This window comes from Hemitrygon akajei, chromosome 6, assembly GCF_048418815.1.
Source record: "Hemitrygon akajei chromosome 6, sHemAka1.3, whole genome shotgun sequence".
Taxonomy (NCBI): domain Eukaryota; kingdom Metazoa; phylum Chordata; class Chondrichthyes; order Myliobatiformes; family Dasyatidae; genus Hemitrygon; species Hemitrygon akajei.
Genome location: NC_133129.1, coordinates 147,604,807 through 147,625,650, shown reverse-complemented (window position 1 = coordinate 147,625,650; position 20,844 = coordinate 147,604,807). Strand labels below are relative to the sequence as shown.

General features: G+C 39.9%; 1 protein-coding gene across 1 annotated transcript in view; it reads left to right on the top strand.

The window, feature by feature from the left end:
- LOC140729577 (protein inscuteable homolog) overlaps nt 1-20,844 on the top strand; it is a 405,000-nt gene that overhangs the window by 170,529 nt on the left and 213,627 nt on the right. Inside the window, exon 4 of the mRNA XM_073049495.1 lies at nt 18,968-19,313. Coding sequence (XP_072905596.1) covers nt 18,968-19,313 — 346 coding nt within the window. The remainder of the gene's footprint in view (nt 1-18,967; nt 19,314-20,844) is intronic.

The following is a 20,844-nucleotide window of genomic DNA, read 5'->3' as shown; positions in this document are numbered from 1 at the left end:
TTTCTTTATGGGATTCCTTCAGGATTGAGAATGATTGTATCCACTGTGGTTTTGCAGGTTTTGAAGTAGCTGATAAGGCCAATGGAGATCGTGTGGTTTGTAGGAAGGCTGTGTTCTTCCAGCACTTAGGCAGGTGCTCTTCACATCTGGGCTTTAAGTTCTCACTACCATTCCGAATTCTCCTTATCTAAATTTAGTGATCACGGGCCAGAGATTTCCAGAAGTCAGTGGGGATGTTGCATATCTTGAAGGAAGCCTTAAGCATATCTTTAAATCCTTTCCTCTTCCCTCACCCCTGAGAAATCCTTGCCCAAGGCAGAGCTCTATTCTGAGTATCTGTTTTGAGAATCTTGTAATGGACAAGAGTGTGATGTGGTCAACTGGGAATATTCAACTGGGCATTGATTATGGTTGCAGTGAATTCAGGATAGTGCCTTATCACATGATATAAATAACTGAGAAAAATTCTGCCTCCAATACCATGCACATGCCCTCTTGTTACGTAAATAATGCCCTGGTTATCAGACTGATAATTAAGTATTGTGTATATTTTAACTAAAGGGCTGACTTTAAGAACTTCTAATCCATCATCTTTTGAAATATTATTTACTCTCAACAGGAAGACCTTCCAGATTGCAGCTCCATGCAGCAGTTTTAAGGAGTGAAAACTTTGATATGCAGTGTATGTAACCATTTCAGAGCATAATGTTGCAACAGCTATAAATATTCTCTTTATCAGCACTAGGAAGTGCCTTACCTATGAAAAAAGGTCTGAATGGATGGGTGAGCACGTGAGCAGAGTCTTCTGTTGTGGAAGGATTCTGGTCTTAGCAAAGATATAACTAACCATTTTGTGTTTCTGACTCGAAGGGAGAATGTCACAGTAACTCAACCTGTTCCAGTCTCACTGTGTCCCATGTAAACTTATTACTTTTGCCATTATATAATGTCACTGAAGCATACTTCTACTGTAGCAGGTCAATAGTGATTGTATAGTGCAAAGTTTAAAGAATATTTAGTATTAAATTTTTTGTATATCACCATATACTACTTGAAGTTCATATTAAGCAGTAGCAAACAAGGCAACTGGACCTGCTGTGTTGTCTCCAAGACATTTTGCTACTCATCCAAGAGACTTCTTCAGAAGTGAAGAATGTGTTCTGGGCAACACAACAAGTCTAGTTGCCTTGATTCACTACTGTTTGATATACTATGACCTGGATGATTGAGAACCTTCATAGACATACCTTGAGATTCAATTTATTGCGGGCATTCACAGTAAAACAGAGAACAGATTGGGATACAGCTAATGTTCTGTCAATTTCCAATGCTAAGACGCTGAATATCTGTTTGTAGGAGCAATAGTAGTTCATTAAGATATCAGAAACAAGAGACAATAACAGCATTTAGAAAACTAAATAGGCTGCAAGAAAATAAACTAAATAGGATTGTTTTTTTTTTACTGAGACTTAGTGCCAACATTTGTTTTCATTAGTGGGTTACTTCCTCATTCTCAGTGACAGGGGTTTTATGCCCAAATGTAGATTTTCATGACTGCAATGAAATAAAGAAATCTAATGGTTTCAGTCAATGTCAGCTTTGTTTTTTTCTTATTGGACAGCTGTTTGAGATCAGTATTGTATCCAAGCTGTCAGGAATTGTTTGTTTAGTGATGGCCACACTCTAAAGACAAATGTTCTGTCACTGAGAGCCCAGAGAAGTAGCTTTGCAGACTGATTAATCTTCAGTGCTTTTTCATTTAACAAATGATACCAGTTGCTCCCTTTGACTTCATGCTACATGTTAACATCACTTTATTAAGAAGCTGGGAATGATGGAAAGGAGTGCACAGGCTTCAAGACTGCTGCAGAATACCTGAACTGATCCATGTAAGAACCTGACAGTCTCATTTCATATGCATCACCTGCTAAGGTCTCATAATGTACTGTACTGCAGATGTTTAAATCTCAAGGGAATTGTCAGCTGGTGTTATAGACAGTGTCTTCAGTTGATGACAATACATCTTTCCATTTTGTCTTCCTTAAAGTAATAACGACACAATGGAAAACGGGAGTTTTGTGGCTGATGCAATGCAGCAGGTATTAACATATCTAGTATCAATGGTCACAGACCACTTAAAGTTAATGAATTAGATTATTTTCTGTTTATAAACTCCATAATGTTAAATAGTAGAGGCAAAAATGGACATTTGACCTCTATGAAGTCCTGTCTTCAGACCTGAGCAGAATTAACAGAAAAATCATGACATCCATCTGATCTTTGTTTCAAGTGATCTCAGATGATCAGCCTTTCTATCTTGAGTACATTGGCTTTCCCATTAAATGTCCCTTTTCTATTTAGCTTGTTTCTCCATTTAATATGGTTGAGTCCATTTTCGCACACTCAGGTGAAAAGTATTTTTGCTTGAGTTACTTCCAATCCACCACCATCTTTAGAAAACTCTTTCACAAAGGTGAAGACCTTTATCTGGAGAAATAAACTATTACCTGTTCAGTCCTTCCCCATGGTGTACCCTTTCTGTTCCGATATCATCCTTAAATCAATTTTTCACTTCCTCTGGATTATTGTGTTTTGAAAACTGAAAAACAGCCTTATTTGTTTTAACTGAAGTTCAGTATAATTTCTCTACTTTTAAATTCTTTACTTTTATAAATTGACCTTAGTGGTTTATTCAACGTTTTTTAATGGATTTGTTAATGTGCAACACTATCTAAAGATTTGTGCATTTGTACCATTAGATTGTTCTATGTCTAATGACTATCATAATGTTGGAACATTCTTGAGCCTTGTTTAATACAATGTTATACTGGACTGATATATTAGGCAAAAGAAAATCATTTCTTGTGGTTAAGAATAATGCATAACAATTCAAGCTTATCACCAGTATCACAGTAATTGTCCCTGTAGCTGAGAGCAGTTGGCAAACAAAGCTTAGCTACTGACTCTGGAAGTTTAGCCAGTGAAAGCATGTTTGATAAGTTGCTTGTACTACAAATTATCGCTAGTGTTGTAGGGTAGTAGGAAAATTAGGGTGGGGCTGATGGGCATGAGAGAAGAGGAGTAGGTTATTGGGAAGTACATGCAATGGCCATTTTATTAGGTACACCTTTACACCTGCTCGTTAAAGCAAATATCTAATCAGGCAATCATGTGGCAGCAACTCACTGCATAAAAGCATACAGACATGGTCAAGAGGTTAGCTGTTTTTCAGAACAAACATGAGAATGGGGAAGAAATGTGATCTAAGTGATGTTCACCATGGAATAATTGCTGGTTCCAGATAGCGTGGCTTGAATATCTCAGAAATTGCTGATCTCCTGGGACTTCCATGCACAACAGTCGCTGGAGTTAACAGGGAATGGTGCAAGAAACAAAATAATATCCAGTGAGCGGCATGTCCATGAATATAAGTGCCTTGTTAATGAGAGAGGTCAGAGAAGAATGACCAGATTGGTTCAAGCTGATAGGATAGCGACGGTAACTTAAATGGAAGCGTGTTACCACAGTGCAGAAGAGCATCTTTGAACGTTCAACATGCCAAACCTTGAATTGGATGGCCAGCAGAAGAAGATCATGAACATACACTCAGTGGCCACTTTATTAGGTACAGGGTACCTAATAAAATATCCACTGAGTGTACTGTAAATGACGATTGTGATTGATGGGATTTGTTTGAGGTTGACATAGACTTAATGGGTTGAAAACCCTCTCCCATGTCATGGGAAATATATGATCTAGGCACTTCCATAATTCCTCAGGGTTTCAGGTACACAGTGGAACAAGACCTTCTGTGTGGCAGAAGATGCCCTTAATAAGGCAATCACATCTTGAATACAGCAGGGGCAGTATTTACAGTATATAAATTGTAACACCGCATGAGCTCCAAGATCATGCGTGTTTCCCAAGCATCTCACTTTATTCTCGATGCTTTGTGTGCCATTTACATTCTTCCCATTAATATCCAGTTTTATCTCCACACAACTCTCTGGACCTCTTCTGTCTCTTCATTTTTGGATTGCTCATTGAAAATCCAGTATGAATGAGCAGAAATTTCCCAAACTTAGGTTTTGGGATACTTTGAAATCACAGTGCAGGGTAAGGGAGCAGGTGACATTATCAAGTCCACCTACATAAGATAATACCATAATATTGCTCAGCCACTCCTCCAAACATCTTCATCCCTTTGTTCTCTTATATAACTTTTTCAATGCACTCCTCTTAAGCCTCCTGTGTTTTAGCTGCAATAGAAGTGGGGTAATCTAAAAGAAAGCAGGCATTGTCCAAACTCACAACAGGTCCTGATCACACATTAACCCTACGCTTTTTGATGGACTTCAGCTCATCTCTGAAAGGGAAGCTACAGGCTATGGAGAGTAGTGATCTTTGTCAAGAAAACATGTGATTAATAGAGTAGTTAGTAGATCTGTTTCCTGCCAGTAAGGCATCACTGTGTTTCATCAGTGCCATTTTAAATCAGAAGATTGTTAAGAAAACTCCTTAGGAACTGATTTCTCAAGTCTGCATCAGCAAGAGTGACTACAGAAGATATTGTCTGTTCCAATGCAAATGAAAGTCTCAGCACTTGTATGTCATTGCACAGGAGTACAGTATAGGAAGAGAACTCAGAACAAATATTGTGGAACATTAAATTATGAATTTAAGGTTCCAACTTACACTCACAGATTTGGAAATACTGTACCATATGATATCTGACATTTTGCAATAACTTTCAACACAAAGTAAGAACTTTACATTTATACCTGCTCATTGATAAATGTCCACCAGAAAATTTTAAAGATACTTGATTTTTAAAAGGGAGGAAGGAGTCAAAATGATTGAAATACAATTTCAACCCAATTAAATGATGACGGGATATTTGAAGTGTTCTTTTGACATATTTAGAGTTATTACTACTACAGTTCCTAAAAGTCTCTCAGAATTGATAATTTATCAAGAGATAACACTCTTCAAACCAAATCAAGTCAACTTTATGTATGAGTAAAGGAGTTTATGTACGAGTACAGGAGTTTATGTATGGGTGTAAGAGTTTATGTACGAGTACAGGAGTTTACGTATAGGTATAGGAGTTTATGTACGAGTACAGGAGTTTATGTATGGGTGTAAGAGTTTATGTACGAGTACAGGAGTTTATGTACGAGTACAGGAGTTTATGTACGGGTGTAAGAGTTTATGTACGAGTACGGGAGTTTATGTATGGGTGTAAGAGTTTATGTACGAGTACAGGAGTTTATGTATGAGTACAGGAGTTTACGTACGGATGTAGGAGTTTATGTCCGAGTACAGGAGTTTATGTACGGGTGTAAGAGTTTATGTACGAGTACAGGAGTTTATGTACGGGTGTAAGAGTTTATGTACGAGTACAGGAGTTTATGTACGGGTGTAAGAGTTTATGTACAAATTTAGGAGTTTATGTTCGAGTATAGGAGTTTACGTACGGGTATAGGAGTTTATGTCCGAGTACAGGAGTTTACAAATACAGGAGTCTTTGTACACATCTATGTCTTTTCAGAAGGCAATTAATAAGATGCCATACAAGAGGCTGCTTAACAAGATAAAATCCTATGGCATTACAGGAAAGATACTGGCATGAATAGAGGAATGGCTGACAGGCAGGAGGCAGCGAGTGGGAATAGAAAGGGGCTTTTCTGTTTGGCTGCCAGTGACTAGTGGTATTCCTCAGGAGTCAGTATTGGGACTGCTACTTTTCACAAAGTTTGTTAATGATTTGGATAATAGAATTAATAGTTTTGTGGCAAAGTTTGTGATGATACAAAGATAAGTGGAGGGTAGGTAGTGCCGACAAAGCAATGATATTGCAGAAGGAATTAGACAAATTGTAAGAATGAGCAAAAAAGTGGCAGATGGAATACAGTGATAATGCATTTTGGTAATAGGAACAATAGCGCGGACTATTATCTAAATGGGGAGAAAGGTGATACATCAGATGTGCAGAGAGACTCGGGAGTCCTCGTACAAGATCCCCAGAAGGCTAATTTACAGGATGAGTCTGTGGTAAAGAAGGCAAATGCAATTTTGGTATTTATTTCAAGGGGAATAGAATATAAAAGCAAGGAAATAACGCTGAGCCTTTATAAGATATGAGTCAGGCTGCACTTAGAGTATTGTCAACATTTTAGAAGCCCCATATCTCAGAAAGGATGTGCTGTCATTGGAGAGAGTCCAGAGGAGGTTCATGAGGATACTTCTGGGAATAAGAGGAGCGTTTGGCAGGCTTGAGCCTGTACTCACTGTAATTTAGAAGAATGTGTGGGAATCTCAGCAAAACCTACTGAATGTTGAAAGGACTAGATAGCATGGATGAGGATAGGATGTTCCCTATGGTGGGGTATCTAGAACTGGAGGGCATAGCCTTAAAAATTGAGGGCGACCTTTTAGAATGGAAGTAAGGAGGATTTTTTTTAGCCAGAGAGTAGTCTGCAGTGGAGGCCAAGTCCATGGGTATACTTAAGGCAGAAGTTGATCATTTCCCCTGATCGGTCAGGGCATCAAAGCAAATGCCAGGTGGAATCTGGGATCGGCCATGACGGAATGCTGGAGAACGTTCACTGGGCTGAATGGCCTAATTCTGCTCCTATGTCTTTCGGTCTTACAGGAGTTTGTGTACCAGCGCAGGAGTTTACGCACGAGTGTAGGAGTTTATGTACGAGTATGATGAAGTACATGTGCATCAGGATTGTAGCCAGGCAAATTCAGACAACAACATACAGAACATAAATTATAAAAGACAGTAAAGGAAGAAAATAGCTCATCAGAGACAAATCCATGGTAATAATGGGAGGTGACCCTTGTTGTTCCATTGACTCGTTCAGGTTGGTTAAATATCTTGATGGTTGTAGGGAGGGTTGAATCTGGTGGAGTGTGATTTTAGGTTTCTATATCCTGCTTGACAGGAGCAGCGAGAAGAGGGCATGACTTGGATGATGGGAGTTCTTGATGATAGATACTGCCTTCTTGATTCAGGACCTTATGTAAACACTTATAGTGGTGGGGAAGGCAACATCCACTACTTTCTACATCCTTCTGTTTTCCTGTGCATTGTAATTCCCACACCAGTCCATGATGCAACCATCCAGGGTACTTTCAAAAATGCATATATAGAGACTTGCTGGAGTATTTGGTGACATTCTAAATGTGCTTTAACTTGAAAAAAATTATAAAGTGACAATCCAACTCTAAGCAAGCGTAAAGGGAAGAAAGTGAAAGAAGTGCTTAACTGTCGATCCACTGGCTTCCAGATGTTATGCTAAACACAAATTTGATGTCTGCTTTAGTGAAGGGAAAGGATCATGAGATGCTATATGACAAGGAATGTCTGGACAGGCATGTGAACAGGCAGGGAGTAGAGGAACATAGGCCATGCACCGTAAGTGGGAATATTTAAATTGGCACCTTGTGGGCCAAAGGGCCCGTTGCTCTGTTTTACTGTTCTTTGTGTAATGTTCATGGAAAAACAGTTTTCCTGATGAAATGAAAACATTTTTTACTGGAAACACTTGGAGGAGAATCAGTACCAGAGGAATGAAGAGTATAATGTTTCAGGTCAGAATTGCAAACTTGTTTTCCCTTTTGTCTCATATCCTGTTCAGTGTTTGTTCATCAACTGGTATTTATTTATTTTTTTGTGGTAGAAAACAATTTACAGAACAATAATTGGCTGATGAGATTTTGATGACATCACTCACTCTTCAACTAATTCTATCAATAGATCAAATAATGCTGAAAGCACTCATATCTGTGGAGAAAAAGGAGCAGCAACCTTGAATATTACAATTTTAGTAACCAAATTATTTTCCTCTCTCTCTCTGCAAATGTAACTATGTCTTCTGGTTTCTGTTGTTTTTTTTTCTTAGCTCCTGTTTATAACTACTTACTATTAAATTGATATTTACCAGGATGTGTTGTTCAGCATGATACCACAGGCATTTCACCTCTTGTCCTCTTTATGTCATGAATGATATGAGTCTCCCATTTTCCAGTACTGAAAATAGATCCTTAACCTGAAATGATGTTTCTGTTTCTCTCTCCATAAGCGCTGCTTGACTTGCTGAGTGCTTTCAGTATTTTCTATTTTTGTTTTGGGCTTGCAGTATCTTCAGGCTTTTTTGCTCCCGTCAACAGACCCTCCTGTTTCCTTCTCACTTGTGTGCTTTATAAGCTTCTCCTTGACCACTTCTATGCACCATGCCTCAAGTGTTCCCTACTCTAGTCTGCAATATGTGACTAGCTATTGTGGAAGGTGGCCTTTTAAAGGCTAACAGTCTTTAGAATGATATACATTAAGGTGGCAGAAGCCTCTTTATAATAATACTGCTTCCCTCCTGATGCAAACATGGCATAAATTACTGTGTCTTTATCTTTTGGGTTGGAATGGGGATCAATCTCAGTGTTAGGTACTTGTCCACTTCCAATTCTTGGTGAATATGTATATAGTTCTTAGTCTTGGTCTCCCTTACAACTTCTCTACATCTACTCAAGTGCCTCTCCCATCAAATCTCTTTATAACTTAAAAGTTTGGGGTGGCACTGTAGCATAGTTGTTATTGGTTTATAGTGCTAGGGATCACTGACAGCGTTTGACCTCTGAAGTGTTTGGATGGTGTCCCTGTGACCTTGTAGGCTTCCTCGCTTCCTCCAGGCTTTCTCCACATTCCACAGCTGTGCAGGTTGGGGTTAGTGAGTTCTGCACAAGCTATGTTAATGCCAAAAGCGAGGCAACACTTACGGGCTGCCCAGCATAATTCTCGCTGATTTGATTTGACGCAAATGGTGCATTTCAATAGTTCCATCTAGTGTCAGAGAATTTATGCAGTATATATCCTGAATTTCTTGTTCTTCGCAGACATCCACATAAACAGGAGAGTTCCCCAAAGAATGAGAGGCAGATAAAACATTAGAATCCCAAAGCCCCCCCACCGCACTCCCCCTCCCATGGACAACAGCAGCAAAGCAATGACTCTGCCCCACCCCCACCCACTTCTGCAAAAAAACATCTGAACCTTCCACCCACCAAGCCTGCAAGAGCAAAGCTCCCAATAAACACCACAACAAAACCTAACACAGGCTCACCCTCGCTCCCTAATAATGGGAACAAGAGGTGTCCCCTTCCCCAGGGAGAGGGGAGACATAACAAAACAACTTGTTGGTTTGTGATGATAAAGTCTATCGCACCGCTATTTTTTCTGAGTTCTCTGACCGGAGAGTCAGCAACAAATTCTCTTCCACCAACAAGAGACAGAGAGAAAGAGCATGCGATTCGCTGAGTACGGAGCCCCCGACAGCTGATCCTCTGTTCCCGATGTTCCACTTTCTCCCACAACACTTTACTCAGTGGCACCAGCATAGCATCAGCCCATCCACAGAGCTGCAAAACCTCAGAACCCTGACGGTGTGGTTGTCTACTAGGCCGCGTCCTTGGGATTTCAAAAAGCCGCTGGTCGTGAGCCCCTGGGAGCGAGTCCCACCACCGTAAAGAATCAAAGTGTGAGTGTAACTCCAGGTCAGGGCTTCAAAAGAACCCCGTCCACCCTGAAATGGAAAAAGAGAGACACCAAAGGTAAAAATGTGCTGTTTCTGTAGATGAGCTCAAAAGAGTCACTGGTGAGTGCCATCGTAACTCACGGTATGTTTTGATGTACAAATAAAGCTAATCTTTAAAGCTGTCTTCTTGGAGTCAGCTTGCAAGTTGTGGTGCCTTAGCCCATGTATTTTTTTTAAGTCTGAAGAATAAGCAACAAGTTCTGTAGCTCACAAATAAGGTAATATTTTAGGACTTTCCATTTTCCTGTCTTGACGGATGTGCTGCAAGGCTATTAATGGATTTTCTGAACTGTTAATCTCTGTAGGCCATCTGTGACCATTCACTAAAAATCCATTTTCCTGCTCTTTGGATTTTCCTTCCTCACCCCTTCCCTCTCACTACATTTAAAGATCACTCCTTTGGGTTCATCGCCAAGACAGGGACTTCCTCCCTTCCAGAAGCTGCACCTGTGAAGAGGTAAAAAAAAAAGACCAGTGAACACTGAGTAAAAACTTTTTGCTGAAACAATTTCCCATACTTGGAATTAGCTTTTTTTTTCTTTTTCCATTCAATAAATAACAATCTTTGAGGATTGGATTATAAAATAGGAAGCCTCAAGAGGAGGTGTAAATTGCTGAAAGTGAGCATTTGCAATTAGAATAACTTATTGACAGAAGCACTGACCGATGGTGTTGTAAATGTAACACTGCTCTAATCAATCAAGGCAGCTGGTGTTTGGAAATGAAGAATATCAGAGGATCAGACTGAGAGCTCTGAATTTGCAATTAGAGAGGGCAGTAGAAAGGACTGAACTGTCTGAGAGTGACATCATTAATTTTGTCTTTTTAACATCTGCAGAAAATAAGAGCCATTAATAGAGTAAGACATTGTTTCCCCTAAATAGAATGCAATGATTGTTTTGGGAAAAAAAGGTTTGAGCTTCCTTCATCCAGTGCCATAGGAGGACTGAACATATAGTTGCTTCAAGAGGATAACTGAGGTCTGCCAGCAAGAACCTTCATTTCACTCATAATTGAAAAATTAGAAAATGCTTTTAATATCATTATCTCATCAATTATATTGGTGATTTTTTTTGTCACAGAGTTGATTTTAAGATTGCTATTTAATGATGTATTCTTTAAATGAAGAGCAATCTTTCATTCTATTTCAACAATCACAGAGATGTATAACCATGTCCCAAAGGTGTGGAATGTCTGAAATATCATAAGTATGAAATATTGAACAGGATGCAAGATGCTGTTGTGGAAATGGCACCTGGACAGTAGAGTGGTCAGCTCTTCACTAGTCTATTCAAATAACGAATAGAACCTTTTACTCACTGCCGAAACTTTATTCCGCTAGTCCCATTGACCTGCACCCAGTCCATAACCCTCCAGACCTCACCCATCCATGTATCTATCCAATTCATTCTTAAAACTTAAGAGTGCCTGCATTTACCGCTTCAGATGGCAGCTCGTTCCACACTCCCACCACTCTGTGAAGAAGTTCCTCCTAATGTTCCCCCTAAACCTTTCCCCTTTCACCCTAAAGCCATGTCCTCTCGTATTTATCTCTCCTAATCTAAGTGGAAAGAGCCTACTTACATTTACTCTGTCTATACCCCTCATAATTTTGTAAGCCTCTCTCAAATTCCCCCCTTATTCTTCTACGCTCCAAGGAATAAAGTCCTAATCTGTTCAATCTTTCCCTGTAACTCAACTCCTGAAGACCCGGCAACATCTTAGTAAATCTTCTCTGCACTCTTTCAATCTTACTGATACCCTTCCTATAGTTAGGTGACCTGAACTGCACACAATACTCCACATTTGGCCTCACCAATGTCTTATAAAACCTCACCATAACATCCCAACTCCTATACAGTACTCAATACTTTGATTTATGAATGCCAGGATGCCAAAAGCCACCTTTACAACCCTGTCTACCTGTGATGTCACTTTCAGGGAATTATGTATCTGAACTCCCAGATCCCTTTGTTCCTCCACACTCCTCAGTGCCCTACCATTTACTGTGTATGTCCTACCTTGATTGGTCCTTACAAAATGCAACACCTCACACTTGTCTGCATTAAATTCCATCTGCCATTTACTGGCCCATTTTTCCAATTGGTCCAGATCCCTATGCAATCTTTGAAAGCCTTCCTCGCTGTCCACAACGCCCCCAGTCTTAGTGTCATCAGCAAACTTGCTGATCCAATTTACCACATTATCATCTTGATCAGTGATATAGACAACAAACAACAATGGTCCCAGCACAGATCCCTGAGGCACACCATTAATCACAGGCCTCCAGTCTGAGAAGCAATCATCCACTACCACTCTGTCTTCTCCCACACAGCCAGTTTCGAATCCAGTTTACAACCTCTCTATGGATACCTAGTGTCTGAACCTTCTGAACTAACCTCCCATGTGGGACCTTGTCAAAAGCCTTACTAAAGTCCATGTAGACAACATCCACAGCCATTCCTTCATCTATTTTCTTGGTAAGCTCCTCGGAAAAACTCTACAAGATTCGTTAAACATGATCTACCACACACAAAGCCATGCTGTCTATCCTTAATCAGCCCTTGGCTGTACAAATACTTGTATATCCAATCTCTCAGAACACCTTCCAATAATTTACCTACTACTGATGTCAGGCTCGCCGGCCTGTAATTACCTGGTTTACTTTTGGAGCCTTTTTTTAAACAACGGAACAACATGAGCTACCCTCCAATCCTCTGGCACTGCACCCATGGCTAAGGACATTTTAAATTTTTCAGCCAGGGCCCCTGCAATTTGTACACTAGTCTTTCTCAAGGTCCGAGGAAATATCATGTCAGGCCCTGGGGATTTGTCTACCTTTATTCGCTGTAATGTAGCAAGCACCTCCTCCTCTTTAATCTCTATACATTCCATGACACTACTGCTTGTTTCCCTTCCTTCCATATACACTATGTCAGTTTCCTGGGTAAATACTGATGCAAGAAAACTGTTTAAGATCTCTCCCATCTCGTGAGGCTCCATACATAGATAAGCACTCTGACCTTCTGGAGGACCAATTTTGTCCCTTCCATCCTTTTAACATACTTGTAGAAACCCTTCGGGCTTATCTTCACATCATCTGCCAAAGCAGCCTTATATCTTCTTTTTGACTTCTTGATTTCCTTCTTTAGTATTTTCTTACATTTTCTATACTCTTCAAGTACCTCATCTGTTCCTTGTTGGCTATACCTGCTATACATCTCTCTCATTTTCTTAACCAGATTGCCAATATCCCTTGAAAACCAAGGTTCCCTATGCCTGTTAATTTTTCCTTTAATCCTGGCAGGAACATGCAAACTCTGCACTCTCAAAATTTCGCCTTTGAAGGCCTTCCACTTACTGAACACATCCTTGTCAGAGAACAACTTATCCCAATCCGCTCTTCCTAGATCTTTTCTCATTTCCACAAAATTGGCCCTTCTCCAAGTTAGAACATCAACTCGAGGACCAGACCTATCCTTATCCATAATTAACTTGAAACTAATGACATTATGGTCACTGGACCCAAAACGTTTGCCTACACGTTCTTCTGTCACCTGACCTGTCTGGTTCCCTAATAGGAGATCAAGTATTGCATCCTCTCTTGTAAGTACCTCTATATATTGATTTAGAAAACTTTCCTGAATACATTTGACAAACTCCAAACCATCTAGCCCTTTCACTGTGAGAATCCCAGTCAATATGTGGAAAGTTAAAATCCCCTACTATTTCAACTTTCTGTTTCTTACATCGGTCTGCTATCTCTCTACAGACTTGCTTCTCCAATTCTCTCTGACTATTGGGCGGTCTATAATACAACTCTATTAGTGTGGTCACTTTCCCGTTCCTCAGCTCCACCCGTATGGCCTCTGTAGACAAGCCCTCCAGGCTGTCCTGTCTACGCACAGCTGTGATATTTTCCCTGACTAGTAATGCCACTCCTCCCCCTTTCATCCCTCCCCCTCTCATCCTGCCCTCTCTATCATGCCTGAAACAACGGAACCCTGGAACATTAAGCAGCCAGTCCTGCCCCTCTTGCAACCAAGTCTCACTAATAGCAATAATGTCTTAATACCATGTGTCAATCCATGCCCTAAACTCATTTGCCTTACCTACAATACTCCTTACTTTGAAATAGATGCACCTGAGAACATTTCTATCACGTACAAACCTTTGATTTCTGTCTATCCATGCAGTCCTCGCATGACCTTTATCCTCCTCCACCTCACTGTCTGCTCTAACACTCTGGTTCCCCTCCCCTTGCAAATCTAGTTTAAACCCCCTGGAGCACACTAGCAAATCTACCCGCAATGATGTTAGTCCACCCCACCCCCCAGTTCAGGTGCATACCGTCCCGTCGGAACAGGTCTTACCTTCCCTGGAACAAAGCCCAATTGTCCAGAAACATGAAGCCCTCCCTCCTGCACCATCTCCTTAGCCACGTACTTAGCTGCATTATCTTCCTATTTCTAGCCTCATTAGCACGTGGCACGGGTAGCAATCCTGAGTTTGCAACCCAGGAAGTCCTGTCATTCAACTTTGCACCCAACTCCCTAAACTCTCTTTGCAGGACCTCTTCCTCCTTCCTATCCACGTCATTGGTCCCTACATGGACCACAACATCTGGCTGCTCACATTCCTTCCTGAGAATACCAAGAACTTGATCTGAGATATCGTGGACCCTGGCACCACGGAGGCAACAGACCATCCAGGATTCTTGATCTCTCCCACAGAACTTCTTATCTGTCCCCCTAACCTTTGAATCCCCTATCACTACTGCTCTCCTCTTTTCCCTTCTTCCTTTCTGAGCTGAGGGTCCAGTCTCGGTGCCAGGGACGCGACCACTACAACTTGTTTGTTGGTAGGTCATCCCCACCAACAGTATCCAAAATGGGATACTTATTGTTGATGGGAATGGCCACAGGGGTGCTCTGCTCTTTCTGTCTATTCCCCTTCCCTCTCCTGACAGTCATCCAGCTACCTGCCTTTTGACTTTTAGGGGTGACTGTCTCCCTGAAACTCCTGTCTATTTCTGCCTCTGCCTCACGAATGATCTGAAGTTCATCCAGCTCCAGCTCCAGTTCCCTAACTTGGTTTGTCAGGAACTGCAGCTGGATGCACCTTTTACAGTTGTTGTCATCAGGGACAATTGTGCTGTCCCTAACTTTCCACATACTGCATACGGAGCACTCGACTGCCCTAACTGTTGCCTCCATTACCTACTCCTATGTTAATTAAATTAATTAAAGGAACTTGCCCAGCTTTACCTCACTGGGAGCAAGCTCGTCCTCAGCCTCTCAAGCCAAAGTCTCAAAGCTCCACTCCTACCCTGAGCCACTCACACACTGACCGCTCCTCCTCCTCTTCTTCTATTTCCAGCAGTTTAGACACATCTAGGCATATTACTGTCCTCCACAGAATGTACAATTAATTACAGAAATTCCAGAAACTCAAATTCTCAAATATAAACTAGTCGCATGTAGAAACAGAATAATAAACTTATCAATCAGATGGTGGTTCTCTTGGTGGCCAAACAAAGATTTAATAGAGAAACAAAATACATTTAAGTCAGACAGCCTCTTGAACAATATTCTTCTTTCAATTTTATATGGATTACAACTCAGCAAAACATGCTGAACTGTCTCTGGACTACCACAGTCACATAATCCAGTTGAAGGTTTTCCTATTATTTTTAAGTAATAGTTTAGGCCACAATGCCCTAACCTAAGTCTTGTTAATTTCACCATATCTCTGTGATTTAAAGAGTTTCAGTCTGAGACCTTTTTAACTAGAGGGTGACTAGAAAAGAAATGCCTTCCCTTTAATTAATTTTTCCCGTCCTCTTACCATTTCTTCTCAATGACTTTTTTTAAAATCCTACTTCTCAATTCTACTCTACCTAGGGGTATTCTAATTCCTACTTGCCCGCTCTGTAAGGAAGACTTTGCAATGCCATCCACAATTTCATTTCCCTCCACCCCAGCATGCCCAGGTATCCATGTAAATCTAACTTCATAACCCATCTTCCCTCCTCTAAACAAAACTAAGAGAACCTCAATAACTATATCAGGACGAGCTTTTGATTTATTCTCTTTTATAGCCTCTAAGGCAGCAGCAGAATCCGAACAGATGATAACCCTGCATGGTTGAGAGTCTTCTATCCACCATAAGGCCCAGAGGTTTGCTAATAATTCTGTTGCAAAGACAGAAACACCATCTGAAACCCAGTGACCAATCTCAACTCCAAATTGAGACCCGTACATCTCAAATCCTGCCTTACTGCTCTCTGGGTCCACTGAGCCATCAGTAAAAATCTTCAGATAAGATCCCCATTTTATTATTTAAATATTCATTTACAATCGACACTGTTGGAATTGCTCCGCTTCCTTGAAGCTGAAAAAGGAGGAATAGGTCTACCTCTGGTTCTGGCAAAAGCCAAAACGGAACGGGTGGCAAGCAAATTTGGTCAGCTATGTCTTCCTCACACAGTTTCAATTTCACAGCCCAGATATTAACCAAATCTAAAAATAGATAACTTTTAATTTTACTTTGGCACTCCAATGTCTCCTGCAAAAGACATTTTGATGGACAGCTGTGATTGAAGCCATTTATTTTTGCCCAATATCACAGGCCCAACTTAACTCATCTTAAATGTAGAGGTGCTTCTCCCATCTGCACACATAATGCAGGGACTGATGTTGTTCTGAAAGCTCCACAACAGAGTCTATGTGCTTTGGACTGCACAGTGTCTAATTTTTCAAGCACTGCCGTAGCAGTGGAACCATAAGCAATACAACCATAATCAATTACTGATCTAATCATAGCTAGATATATTAAGTACATAGATTCCCCCCCCCCCCCCCGCTCCCCAGTCACATCCAGCAATACTTCGCATAACATTTAAAACTTTCTCACACTTTCCGATGGTTTTATCTATATGAACCCTCCAAGTACGGTAAGTCTTTCATCAAACCAGACACCTAAAAACTTGAATACCTTGACTCTTTCTAATGGAGAATCATCTAGACACAATTCACAATCAGGAATCTTTCTTCTAAAGCCAAAAATCATATATTTGGACTTAGAAGCAGAAATCCTGAAACCCCATTTGTTTGCCCAGTTTTCAACTGACCTTAAAGCCTTTTGTACCTGCTTTAATATGTACTTGATATTTCTTCCTCTTTTCCAGATTTCACCATCATCTGCAAGCAACGATTTGCCAAATCCTGTCCTTACCTGGATATCATTTATCTGGCTGCTCCTCTTCAGTTACCCCTTCTTTCATTTGTCCCTGCCAATTATCTCAAGTACTCTCTCCCTCTAATCAACTAATCAACACTCTGTTTAACCCTTCAGTTGCCCTCCACGCTCCTTTTAAAGCACAGAATGAAGATTGTTCGCAATCTATTGCACTGTTTCATTGTATTATAATTAGGTAGACTCAGGAATGTATTCATTGTAAATATACGTTTTATGTAAGTAATACATAAGCACATTGATAGCTGGTTAAGGATTGTCTGAAGCAGAAACAGGTTGCAATTTCATACAATGTTTTATGAGCTCTCTATAATGAAAGCTTGTCATGACTTGGTAATGTAGTAACGTTTTTACAGATGGAGTCGAATGACTGTAAAGAATCTGGAGGCAGAGCATGGAGCTGAGATTCTATAATTGCTGATTTTTTTTGCCTTGTTTATTATGTTGCTTTTATTTGACATATTGATTTTTCCCTTGTTGCCATTTTCTAAGAAGTGGGTAGTGTCATCATACATGCACCAATTACGGGGTTTATCCACATTGAACATTTAAAACTACTGCTTCTATCTCATGAGACACAGCAGGCGGAAGACTTTCAGATAATAATGCAATGTACGGGACAGAATTAGCCTTAGGGTTTATGTTTGATGTGTTTTTTCACAAGGTAGATGGTAATGCAATCTTGGTAATGCGATTTGCAGCAATTTCTCTAGCTGACGTCTTTAATTAGTGAACTCACAGTCAGTCAAAGCGGAGTTTCTTGGTAGAACTTCAGAAACATGTTAAAATATTTGATACTTCTGTCTCTGGTGTACACTCAATCACATTTGCTGTTAAGAATTGGCCAAATTAAACGTGTGGGCTTCTCATAAATCTTAGTTTTCAATATATTTATTCTCTAAGCAGCATCTGCTTTTAGCAACAGTGTTTGAATTTTACTGCCCATTAACCTCTGAATAGTCTGGAAGGATCTACTCCACTAGGAGCATGTCAAATTCCTTTGAAGTACAACATACAAAATATTTACTGTGCACTGTGAGGCTGAGTTTGATTTAAACTGCATTATAAATCTCCCATGCAAGGAAAACATAGGTTAATTATATTTCATGTGGAGTAGGCAATAAGACTTTCTACAATTGTCCTCGTCCTTAGAAATAAAGCACACAAATGTAGATTGGCCTTAAAAATATCTAATAACATAACAGTGTATTTAATGGATTTTCTCATTTTGCCCAACAACTTGAAAAGATGTGCCATGAACAGGGAACTCCAAAATGGAAACATTCCTCAACATATTTGCATTATGAAGTTTCTGATTTTATGCACATCTTCACATTTAGTTCAGCATAGAAAGTTAGGACTGTACTTTACAAGTATTTAATAAAGAGAATTATATTCCTGTAATGCCTTTCAGCCCACCACAAAAAGGAAACAATTTAAACTGTATGTAAGCTTTTGTTGTTGCAGGTAACATATTATTTATAAAGAATTTTTTTTTAAAAAAGAAGCTCCTGGCATTTTTTCTTTGCATTTATTTAATACATGTCAGTTCAGAGTTGAGGTGAGTGAAGTTATCCACACTGGTTCAGGAGCCTGACAGTAACTGTTCCTGAACCTGGCAGTGTGGGTCCTGAGGCTTCTGTACCTCTTTCCCAGTGGCAGCAGTGAGAAGGGAGCAAGGGCCGGATGGCGGGGGTCCTTGATGATGGATGCTACTTTCTTGTAGCAGTGCTTCTTGCAGATGTGCTCAACGGTGGCAAGAGCTTTGGTATTTGCATGTTGATCTCAGGATAGATCCTCTGATATGACAATGCCAAGGAATTTAAAGTTACTGACCCTCTCCAACTCCGATCCGCTAATGAGGACTTGCTCATGCACCCCCAGTTTCTTCCTGCTGTAGTCAATAATCAGCGATTTTGGTTTTGCTGACATTGAGCATTGACAAGACTAGAAAAGAAATTCAAGGCCGTGGCAATAACATGCGAACAAAACTCTGCCAGTGCAACTTCATTCGTGCATTATCTGGGTTAGTGAAAAGGATTGAGGAGAGGAAGTGTTGGAAGAGCAAGAAATCACAATCTTAATTCTATTTTATGGTTTCCTTCCTCTAGCATGCATCTGATACAAATAGATTCTGTGCAGCGTTGGATGGGGGACTTGAGATTGATGGCAGAGTGTGAGTGCATGTATGTACTTCAATCAAAGCCCATCAGTGTCGATAGTGAAGGACAGAACGAGCTTGTCATAACATCTCAGCAAGATTTACCCGACAGCTTGCAGACACTGCTGAAAAGAGCATGGGCAATCACCACAGAACTGTCCAAGATTTTCTACAAGCTGGAAATGAACAGATGGCAACACATCCACAGTACCGCGGTGAGGGTGCACTGTCATATCAGATCACTGATAAATGAAAGCAGTGGTTACACTCACAGCGCTTCAGGAGAGATACAACAGGTAATGCCAATCAACTCAAATTTAATCATGAATTGAGATTTTGGGAAATAAACTAAGAATTTGAATTCATAATTCATTATGAATGCTATTTATTTCAATGCATTTTAAAAATATACCTTGAATTTCTATAATGCAAATAAGATCATGGCAATACTGACATAAGACCTGCAACAGGAGCAACATGAAATTTGACTTCCTATTGATTTTTCACTAGTGCATCAGGTTTGCACAATGTTCAGTCTGGTATGAATTGGAGTGGTTCAGTTTGATGGAATCCCTCCTTTTAATGCTGATATTGAAAAATATATTGACAACACAAAGCTAAAAGAGAATGGTTTATCTAAATAGGAGGGACATCTTGGAAAAATATGTACAGAATTCAAGGGAGATCTGGATATAAGTTACAGAATATGTACAAACAGCAACAATTTTCGTCAATGGGAAACACCACTGAAAATATTTACATGGAAGAAATGTTGCATGTTAGATTCATATTCTCAGGAAACTTGGGTATTTTCAAGTGTAGCTTCATAATTTAAAAATGTTGACTTGGATGATTCCAATGGTGATGAATAAATGCTTTTTTGTTTAAGCTACTGCAAGACTAACTGAAATAGAATAGAGAATTACTGAAGAAATGAAGGATAACAAATGTAGAAAATCTACTAAATAATTAATACGAACAGGCAGGTTTACTGCTGAAAGGTAAAGTTTGATCGCTGCCTCCGTTCCTCACTCCATGACTCTTGTAATTTAAAAATAATGAAGCAATATAGCTGGTAATCAAAATAATAAATGGTTCAGGTTACCTGATTTCACTGACCAGCATAGACCAGATTAAGTATTCAAAAAGGAACATGGATTTTCTTTTGGAAAAAGTAGGAGGATTGCACACATAATAAAACAGGTTAATATCTTCAGTCTGTTGTCTCTTAACTTATCACTGAAGTCAAGGAGTATCTCTGCAGGGACTTGTTTGGTAAATGATGATGGAGAGGTGTTTCACCATGTTTCAATATTCAGTGGAATTCAAATAGGTAACCTGCCACACTTTACATCTCAACTGTTACTACAATATTTGCTTTCGGACGTTAGTATCGTAGATACTACACTGTCAGGTTAAATTCACAGAACAGAAAAGGAGAGAAGTGTGGAAGACAATTTGAAGGTCTGTGCCAAAACACTGCAAATTAATGCAAGAACAAAGGATTTCCTGTTACATCAATACAGTCAAGTGACAACTGTGTGATTAGAACACAATCAAACTAAAAAAATTTCTGCCTGTGTTCCTTGAGCACTTATATACCAGCTTACTTGCTTTCTAACATCCTTTCCTTGTTTTTCCATTTTTTTAATGATAAGTATATATATATTTTTCCATCCATTCATTAGGTTCCCTGCCTCTAATTGGTATTATTCTCATCTGGCACTCATTCCTTATTGATATAATTATTAAATGACTTCATTGTTACTCTTTTGATATCATAATATTTAACCACATGGCTGCTTAAGCTAAGATGGGGATTCCTGA